The sequence below is a fragment of the Oratosquilla oratoria genome, chromosome 16 (genome assembly GCF_046742065.1).
Source record: "Oratosquilla oratoria isolate Oo_2021 chromosome 16, ASM4674206v1, whole genome shotgun sequence".
Taxonomy (NCBI): Eukaryota; Metazoa; Arthropoda; class Malacostraca; order Stomatopoda; family Squillidae; genus Oratosquilla; species Oratosquilla oratoria.
Genome location: NC_134792.1, coordinates 8,570,800 through 8,580,799, shown reverse-complemented (window position 1 = coordinate 8,580,799; position 10,000 = coordinate 8,570,800). Strand labels below are relative to the sequence as shown.

General features: G+C 36.7%; 1 protein-coding gene across 2 annotated transcripts in view; it reads left to right on the top strand.

Moving 5' to 3' along the window:
• The window catches only part of LOC143033725 (neurotrophin 1-like), a 139,181-nt gene that overhangs the window by 123,263 nt on the left and 5,918 nt on the right, over positions 1-10,000 (top strand). For both annotated transcript variants that reach the window (XM_076199209.1, XM_076199208.1), the window contains 2 exons: positions 6,117-6,236; positions 9,249-9,383. In XM_076199209.1, the coding sequence (XP_076055324.1) occupies positions 6,117-6,236; positions 9,249-9,383 (255 nt within the window). The remainder of the gene's footprint in view (positions 1-6,116; positions 6,237-9,248; positions 9,384-10,000) is intronic.

The window sequence follows — 10,000 nt, the reverse complement described above, 5'->3', positions numbered from 1 at the left end:
TAACTCCTTCTATGTATTATTCGTCGTTGTATATGGAAAGAGAAGGGGTCTTCAACTACCTAACTAAATGTCAAAGGCTTTTCCAACAATTTACAGTTGATAATTACGTAAAAGTCGAATCCTACAAATTGTCTTTTATTGAAGACAACCAAAAAGAAATTCGAAAGGAACGTGCCGATGTTTTACGAGGAGAGGAAGCACAACACGCCGGTCAACGGATAATCATACCAGCAACATTTGTCGGAGGGCCAAGATACATGAAGCAACGCCAACAAGATGCGCTTGCGTTTGTTACTTATTATGGTTCCCCGGATTTTTTTTTATCACTTTTACGATGAATCCTCAATGGGACGAACTTCGTATCGCGATGGAACAAACTGGGTCTATTTTCACCCAGCCATGTGATCGTCCTGATTTGGTTAGTCGAATTTTTAAGTTGAAAGTTGACGCTCTCATGTATGATCTAACGAAAAAAACATATTTTCGGGCGCGTTAAAACACATCTTTACAGCGTCGAGTGGTAAAAAAGAGGTCTCCCTCATGTCCATATTCTTTTATGGATGGAACAGCGGGTAGTCGTGGAAATGGTAGAAAAGATAATATCAGCAGAAATTCCCAACAAAACCAAAGAACCTAGACTGTATGAAATCGTAACAAAATGTATGATTCACGGACCCTGTAAAGATTTTGACGAGTCAAATATGTGTTGTCAGGGGAAAAAAAGCTCTGGGCAGACATGCGGTAAAGGATTTCCAAAACCGTGTAGAGGAGAACTTCTATTTGGGAATAACGGTTATCCTCTATATAAAAGAAGATCCGTGGGTGAAGGTGGACATTATTTATATAAGAAAATTAAGGGTGAAAAGGTTATCGTGGACAATTTGTGGGTTGTGCCATATAACCCGTATCTGTGTCTGAAATATGATGCTCATATCAACGTTGAATGTTCAAACTCTATTAAATGTATCGCCTACGTTACAAAATACGTAAACAAAGGTTGCGATCGCATATTGTTTTCAAAATCTGCTGAGAACGAGGTTGTGAACGAAGTTAAAAATGATCAAGAAGCAAGATACGTAAACTCTAATGAAGCAACTTGGAAGATATTCAAGTTTATTATCCATAAAAGCTATCCCGCTGTATCAGTTCTCGATTTACACTTGGAAGGCGAAAACGAAGTGTTTTATTCTGAAAGGGCTTCAGAGGAAGAAATCAAGAAAAAGACCAATAAGGATACTCAGCTTACATCAATTTTCAAATTGTGTTCAAGCAACGAGTTTTCGGCGAATCTTTACTACCACGAGGCGCCTAATCATTTTCTTTATGACAAAAAGACCTCAAAGTGGGTCGAACGGAAATTGAATAAATCTTCTCTTGGACGCATTCGAGCAGTAACAACTAAAACAGTTGAATTATTTTATTTGAGACTTCTTTTGACACATAAGCGAGGCTCTAAGTCATTTCAAGATCTCAGAATTGTTGAAGGACAAGTATACGCGACGTACAGGGAAGCTGCCAAAGCAATGGGTCTTCTGAGTGATGAAGAAACGTGGAAAAGTACGATTATGGAAATCATCAATCACACAAACGACCGAAAACAACTAAGAGAAACGTATGCAAGCATGTTGCTGTTTTCGCACCTCGAAGATCAGTCAGGAATCTGAGAAAAAATCAAAGATTTGTTTGCCAGTGACTTTTTACACTACCATAAATTAACAGAATACAACGATGAAATCTATTTGGACACCTTAGATGACATCCAAGAACACGTATGGAATTGTGGAGGCGGAACAATTACCCAGTATGGACTTCCACCTTCAAGAGACGGTGAAAAGACAACTAACGTTATATGTAGGGAAAGGTCTTATAATAAAGAGAAGCTACACGCAGAAGTGAAGAACAAAATTACACTTTTAAACGACAAGCAAAGGCACTGTTATGATGTTGTAATGTCCCGTGTTGAAAATAGCAATTCCTATAAGAATAACGGAGTTTTTATAAGTGCTCCTGGCGGCACGGGAAAATCTTTCGTTTTAAACATTTTGCTAGATTCTGTTCGTTCCCAAGGAAAAATAGCTTTAGCTGTAGCTTCCTCGGGTATAGCTGCCACAGTTTTACATGGGGGTAGAACTGCAAATAATATGTTTAAGATCCCCCTAATGGAATACAATGAAATTCGTACCTGCGGAATCAAGAAGAATTCTTAGCTCGCAAAAGCTTCTGCGGATGACATCTCTTATAGTTTGGGATGAGGTAGTGATGGCAAACAAGAATACGCTCACTTCTCTTGACATTACTCTCAGAGATGTTTTAGAAAATTATAGGTTCATGGGAGGGATAGTTTTTGTTTGTGCAGGAGACTTCCGACAAATTCTCCCAGTCATACGAGGTGGCGGAAAAACTGAAGAACTCGAACACTATATCAAATCCAGTTATCTTTGGGGTGGTCTAACAAAATTAGAATTGACAGAGAATGTTAGGTTGAAATCTAACGATGACGAAAATAAGTCTTTTGCGAAAAATCTATTGTCACTAGGTACAGGAGAAAGCGGACCTATTCAGTTTCCTGAAAAATTCGGAATCATGGTTAATACCCGTGAAGAGTTAGTGGAAAAAGTGGACGATAACATAGAAGATAACCACTTAAACGCTTTATATTTTGAGAAACGGGCCCTTATTTCTCCTACAAACGACGAAGTTTGTTAGGAATCACATTGGTCCACTATTAATTGCTGACTGTCAACTTGAATATTCAAATGAAGGAATGTGTAATATCTTAAACAATTATTTTAGCTCGGTATTCGTAAACGAAACACCTCAAAGTGAATTCCAAACTGAAACCTGTGAAAAGTCTAGGGTAAACTTACTCACTACGGTAAATATAACAAAAGAAAAAATTAAAAGGTGTATATACAAACTCAAAGTTAATAAAACACCAGGGCCTGACGGTTGGCATCCAAGAATCTTAAAGGAAATGAAAAATGAGATTGTTGTTCCATTAGAAATTATTTTCAAGAAATCCATCATATCCGGAGATGTCCCAAGAGAATGGAAGCTAGCTAACGTTACTCCCATATTCAAAAAAGGTGACAAAAAGAAACCAAATAACTATAGGCCTATAAGTTTGACTTCAATCGTAGGAAAAATAATGGAAACTATCATCAGAGATGCTATCGAACATCATTTAGAAAGTAACCGTTTGATAAATGATAGCCAGCATGGTTTCAGACGGAAACGTTCTTGCGTGACTAACTTACTCGAATTCTACAACACAGGTATCTCGAATTATGACAAAAGAAACAATATAGATTTAATATATCTAGACTTTGCAAAAGCTTTTGATACCGTCCCACACGAAAGACTAATTACTAAATTAGCTTTACACGGAATAAGTGGTAGCCTATTAGGTTGGACTAGTAATTGGTTGAATGGTCGAAAACAGAGAGTTGTTTTAAATGGAAAACTTCTGGATGGAAAAATGTTACAAGTGGAGTTCCTCAGGGTTCCGTTCTTGGGCCACTTCTATTCATAGTATATATAAATAATATAGACCATGGACTAAAATCTACTGTTTCCAAATTTGCTGATGATACAAAACTGTGCGGAGTGGCAAATGATCACTCAAACAAATTACATATTCAAGAAGATTTAGATAAATTACAGCATTTGTCTGAAAAGTGGCTAATGAAATTTAACACAAGTAAATGCAAGGTAATGCACATAGGTAAAAATAACAGTAAGTACGATTACAAGTTATTTGGAAATTCGTTAACAAAAGTGGATAGTGAAGAAGATCTCGGCGTAATTATCAGTAACGACCTCAAATCATCCAAGCAGTGTATTTCAGCCTCTGAGAAAGCAAATAAGATTCTAGGACTGATTGCGCGATCTTTTGATTTCAAAAGTCCATCACTCATTAACAAGCTATATAAATCGTTAGTTCGTTCAGATTTGGAATATGCTATTTCCGTATGGTCACCGAATCTCATTAAAGACATTGACAGACTGGAAAAAGTACAACGGCGATCCACAAAACTGATTCCAAATATCAAAAATAAATCATACGAAAATTGACTAAAATACATGAATCTGTTTTCCCTAAAAAAGCGTAGACTCAGAGATGACTTGATACAGGTCTTTAAGATTTTAAAGGGAATTGACAACATCAAAAGTGACAAAATTTTCACATTGAATGAGAATCAGACAAGAAACAATGGTCTCAAACTGTCCGGAAACAGATTCAATTTGGAAGTGGGTAGAAACAACTTTGCCAACCGTGTAGTTAATGAATGGAATAAACTTCCTGCACAGGTAGTGTAATGTAGTTCAGTTCGAAGCTTTAAGAATCATTTAGATAAATACCTAAGTAAAATGCTGTAATGATTATAATTTATCTTATATTATTTGTTTTTGTTTTGTTATCTTTTGTCTGTCTGATTTTCATTTATTATTATTTATATGTCAATTTATTATCATTTACTATTTACCTGTTTGTTTATTATTCAACTATACCTATGCATCTATTTATGTAAGATGCTGTAATGATTATAATCTATCTTATATTATTTGTTTTTGTTTTGTTATCTTTTGTCTGTCTGATTTTCATTTATTATTATTTATATGTCAATTTATTATTATTTCCTATTTACCTGTTTGTTTATTATTCAACTATACCTATGCATCTATTTGTGTATTTTATTTGTTATTTACATTATTATAGTTTTTATTTATTATTTTATTATTAATATGATTTTTTTTTCGCATCCGACCTAGATATGGATCAAAAGGTTTCCTGTCGGCATGCTCCGCCTTTGTAATCCTTTGTAATCCTTTGTAAGTCGACAGGATAAACGCAATGGTCTATGACAAATCGAAGGAACGAGAGGTGGTGTATATTAGCGTGGACACCGCCGTTGAAGATAACATGGACATTCAGACATCCGTCTATAATGCGCTGAATTCCCCATCGCTTCCTCTACATGAGTTAAAAGTTAAAATTGGTAGTGTTCTTATGATTATGAGGAATATAATTCCACTCAAGTTGTGTAATGGCACTCGAATAATCGTTACAAATCTTCAGAAAAACACAATAGTGGGTAAGATTTTAGGTGGAAGCTACAGAGGAGAACAAGTTCTGATTCCGAGGATAACATTGGAGGCTACAGATACCCCTGTTCAATTCAAACGCAAACAATTTCCCGTTAAACTTAGCTACGCTATGACAGTTAACAAGTCTCAGGGGCAAACATTTGATCGCTGTGGACTTCTTTTGGGTATGGCAAATTGCTTCGCGCACGGACAGCTTTACGTCGCGTGTTCACGAGTGACCAGTTGGGATTCGCTAATAGTATACACTGGCTGCGAAAAGGTAAACGATGATTTTCAAATGAAGAAAGCTCGCAACTGTGTATATAAAGAATTTTTTTTTATGACTCTTTTAACAGTGCTGAAGAAGACGTACCCGAAGCAACATCTACTACAAACGAACTTTCGGTTTTCGCAGAAGAAGAACCAGAACTTGGAAAGGTTGACATTCCAAAAGAGACCTACCAAATCACAGAAGAAGCCGTCAAGATGATCATGCCCGACTTCGACGATGAAAGCAGCAAGGAGTCTACAGATGATTCTGTTTCAGAAAAACTACACGAAAAAATTGGAGCTTTTCAGGAAGAAGATACTTGAGGATCTAAAGAAGGCTTTATCGACCACAAAATGTAATGAAACTATTGAAACAAAAAAGAGATGCAGCGACGACGAGGGCGAATCACCGTCTCCGAAAAAAAAAATTACGTGTTTGTAAAAATGTTACAGTGTGAAAATAAAACAGATTCTTAACTTTAAGGTTTTTTATTTTCCCCCTTTTTAAAAAACGTGGGCGTAGCCCAGGGGCGTGCAGCGGCGCAGGCCAAACAACCGCGGCGCAGCCGTGGCTGGCGCAGCCAGGTGCTTGTATATATTAAAAAATATCTGTTCAAAAGAGTGAGAGATGTTGGGAAGGGGAAGTTGCCCCTTCTCCATTCTTTCTTTCGTATATCTTCCTTCGATTTAACAATTTTCCCAGTGACATCTTCTCACTGTCCCTCTCAAAACCGATAACACTATCTTCTGTTTCACAGAGACAAGGTGAACTTGATTGTTGATCGCTTTTACAACGACATCACTCTTATGTACAAGGAGCTCCACCATGTCAGTCCCCAAGACCTCGTATACTATGATAACAGAACCCATGGTTATAGGTAAGTGCATCCGAGGAATAAAGAATGGAAATATTGTAACTTTTTCTTACTTTGTCCTGGTGGTATATGACAATGAACTTATTTGCTTACTTTCTCTAACAATATCAATGAGATTATTCAGCTTCACGTACCCTAAGAATTATTATCAATGTATTGCTATATGAGCTTATACAGGCATCTTTGTTGCTTAGATGTACAGGCTTATATATCCACAACTGTGTTAGTCTTACTTATTTCTTACTTCTTACTTCAGCTCCCAGTAGTTATGCCTGTCAGTGGTCCCAACATGTTCCTCCATCCGGCTCTATCATGGAAGGCCCCTTCCTCCCTCATGGTCTCATTTCCGCTGCCTGAATCCTGATTTTGTCTACTTTTTCATTACCCAACTTTCTGAACCGTATGTTATTTATTTATTCTTTCTGAAATATCCCTTTTATTTCCACCCTCCTTAGTGACTACATTTCCAAGATATTTGGAGATGTTTGAATTTTTTACCATCTTATTTCCTACAATTCATTGCAATAGCTCTGAAATGCCACATGCCTCCAACTCTACGCCTCCAAAGGATTCCACATACAACAGGAACACCTCCCCTATTTCTAATCTTGTCTAGCGCATCCTGGAACCGCGCAAACAATTCCTCACTCCCTAACTTACCTATATCATTGCCCCCGGCACTTAAGCAAACTACAGGGTCCTTACCTTCCCTTACTAAACCCTCTTCAATCCTATCTCTAGCATCTGTCCCCGTGCCGGGGAAACACACCTGCGTTCTATGTTTCCTATCTTCATCGCAGAAAGCCGTCTAAATACCTCACTTGACTGTCTCCTACAACCAAAATCTTACCTGTGGGCAGGGATTCAGCGTCTGCCCTTCCCTTCTTCTCTTGAATTTCATTTGTTTCTTTTTCCTGCAGATTTGCTAGTGCTTGAAATTAGTTCTTGCAATCGAGCGGGGCTGGTGAGGACTTTTTCCACTATTCCGCATCTTATTTTTTCGCCGTTTTCCATCCAAGCTCATAGCTAGTTTTGTCCTCCGTATTTTGGGCCTTCGAGAGGAGGACTCGAATCTCCTCTTTAAGGCACTTTACAGCATCCTCCAAGGCTTCAATTCTACTAGGTAGAGATTGTACCTCATCGGCGATGAACACGGTAACACAACCACTCGCCATACCACTAATTGAAGCAGCTACCCGGTTGACCCGACCTGGTGAAAATTCTTCTGTCTGAACATATTATGTAATCGATAATTTATTTTTGATCAAACTGTCCTCTATTTTGATTCCATCTATATCTAGTGAATTTATGTTCCTCTTTATGTTGATAAAAGCCGTTCATTATTTTCAAACCGTTTCTCATGCAGTAGTGTGTCAGTTTTTCTCCTTCCGAGTTTCTTGTCTCTTTTTCAAATGTCCCTATTATATTCTCATTTCCTTCTCTTTCCTTTCTTACTCTAGCATTAAAATCACCCAATCAAAAGTCCTATATCGCCATCTAGAATCTCATATTCTTCCTCTAAAAGATCTAGGAAATTTTATTTTTCTTCTTCAGGACATCCCTGTTGTGGTGCATACACTTGATATACTTTCTTCCTTTTGTTCGTATTGTACACTTCATTAGTCTTTCGTTGGTCAATTTTACCTCTTGAATATACTGTGTCAGTCTTGGTCCTACTATCATAGTTACCCCGTACCTTCTCCCTCTCTCTTCTGATCCACAGTACATTAAAGTATATCTCCCTCCGATGTCTCTTCTTTCATCTTTTCCCCAATGTCTTGTCTCTGTCATTCCTATAATGTCTATCTTTCTTTCATTCATCATCTTCAAAATTTCTTCTTCTTTGTCTTTATATATTGCGATGTTAATCGTTACAAGTCTTACTTTGTGGAGTGTCTTATGCGAATTTCCTTTACGTTTCCGATTTCGTTGACCAAAAAGCCGTATGGATTCCGAGGCTTGTCGTGGTGTTTCACGAGCAGAAGACTTTTTACACCACCGGCTAGCTAGGCCTGTCATAGCAACCCTCCTCCTTTCTCATCCGGGCTTGGGACCGGCAATGGCGGAGTTCACAACTGTTATATGGTTTATAGATATTTTCTTTAATGCATGTTTTTTATTTTATCTTATTTTATTTGATCATTTTCAATGCATACATATAAACATAGCATCACGCCAAATTCCTTACCACAGCCTATGCAGGTTTGGTTACAATAGTTTACTTGCTGAAACATCTAGGAGTTTTAACTACGATTCTTTTTTTATGAGATGTAGAATCTCATCAATTTTAATACATTTCTGATAAATTTTCTATTATTTGTAATCATATATATTGATAGTTCTTTTTTTGTGTGCAAATCCGCTACTGATTAGGAAAATATTTTCTATGTTGATCATTGGAAGACAAATCAAGATGGGCCTAGATATGGCATAGTGAACATGAATAACATCTTGTAGAACTAATCAACAGAAATATCTATATAAGAGACAAATCCATGTCGACTCTTATTTCATAACTACTATCGTTTTCCTTTGATTATATGCTTCAAATTGCATTGTCATTTTTTTTTCAATTAGGATTGAATTATAGATATCAATTTCATAAACAAAAAAATTAATATTAGTGGAAGGGTGGTGAGGTAGATACCAAAAATCGTTGGAGTTTTATTGTAATAAAACTTTAATGATTTTTTGTATTTACCTCACCACCCTTCCACTCATTCTGTCTTACGTACATCAAAAATAAATATGCTGTGTGGTATAGTGTGATTATGATAATATTACTCTGTTTATTATTTGTGTTTATCTTTGCTTATGTAATTATGCTTACTTATAAAAACAGAAATAGTAGAAAAGGACTAGGGATTCAGGAGATATGCTAATGGGTTAAAAATTCAGAATACTAAAACCGTACATAATTCCATGGACAACAAGGACAGGTAATCTAAAATCACCATTAAGAAAAGATTCTTAGTTTACTAACGCAGCTTTTTTTTTTGCTTATTTTGATTACAGAAGTGGAGGGCATTTCGTGTGTGAGAGCCGCATTCAGTACATAAGGCCTGGCTGGGCTCGAAACGTGCATGGACGTCTTCAAGCCATCCTCAACACAGACAAGTTTCCACAGATCATTAAAGTTGAACGTTGTCAGTAAGTGACCAGAAATTCCTCCATAGACATTCCTTATGAGTTACAGATAACCAAACAGAATCAAGTTATGTTATTTTTCATATGGTTGGGTTCATATCCTGTAAGCAAGCAGTCAAGATATCAGATCAGTTGAACGTCGTCATAAGTGGCTAGAAATTTCTGCAAATATCCTCCTTTTGAGTCACAGATAAACAGAGTTAAGCATATCAAAGGGTTGGGTTCTTATCCTGTAAACAAACATTTATGATATCATTATATTTCAATTGTTCGAAATCTAGGATTGAAAATTGAACCCTTCAGGTTGCAGTTGGAAGGTTGTCAGCACTATCGCATTCATAAGCGATTTTCCATTCACGAGGAGAATGAATTTTTGAAAAAGATCGTAAGTACAAAAGCAGGTTGTGTGAAATAAATTTTGTTTCTATTGTCGAAGCATAATAATATCTTTAGTGTCGACTTTTCGAAAGACAAAGGATTCTCATTTATAAGTTTGTGTTCATAAATTATATTTTCATATATATTTCAAATGTTCACGTCATAGTATGGTCCTATAACACATTCGCTGAGAGAGGTTTTCCACTGGCCTGGTGGTAACTAATGTAAACGACTAAAGATAA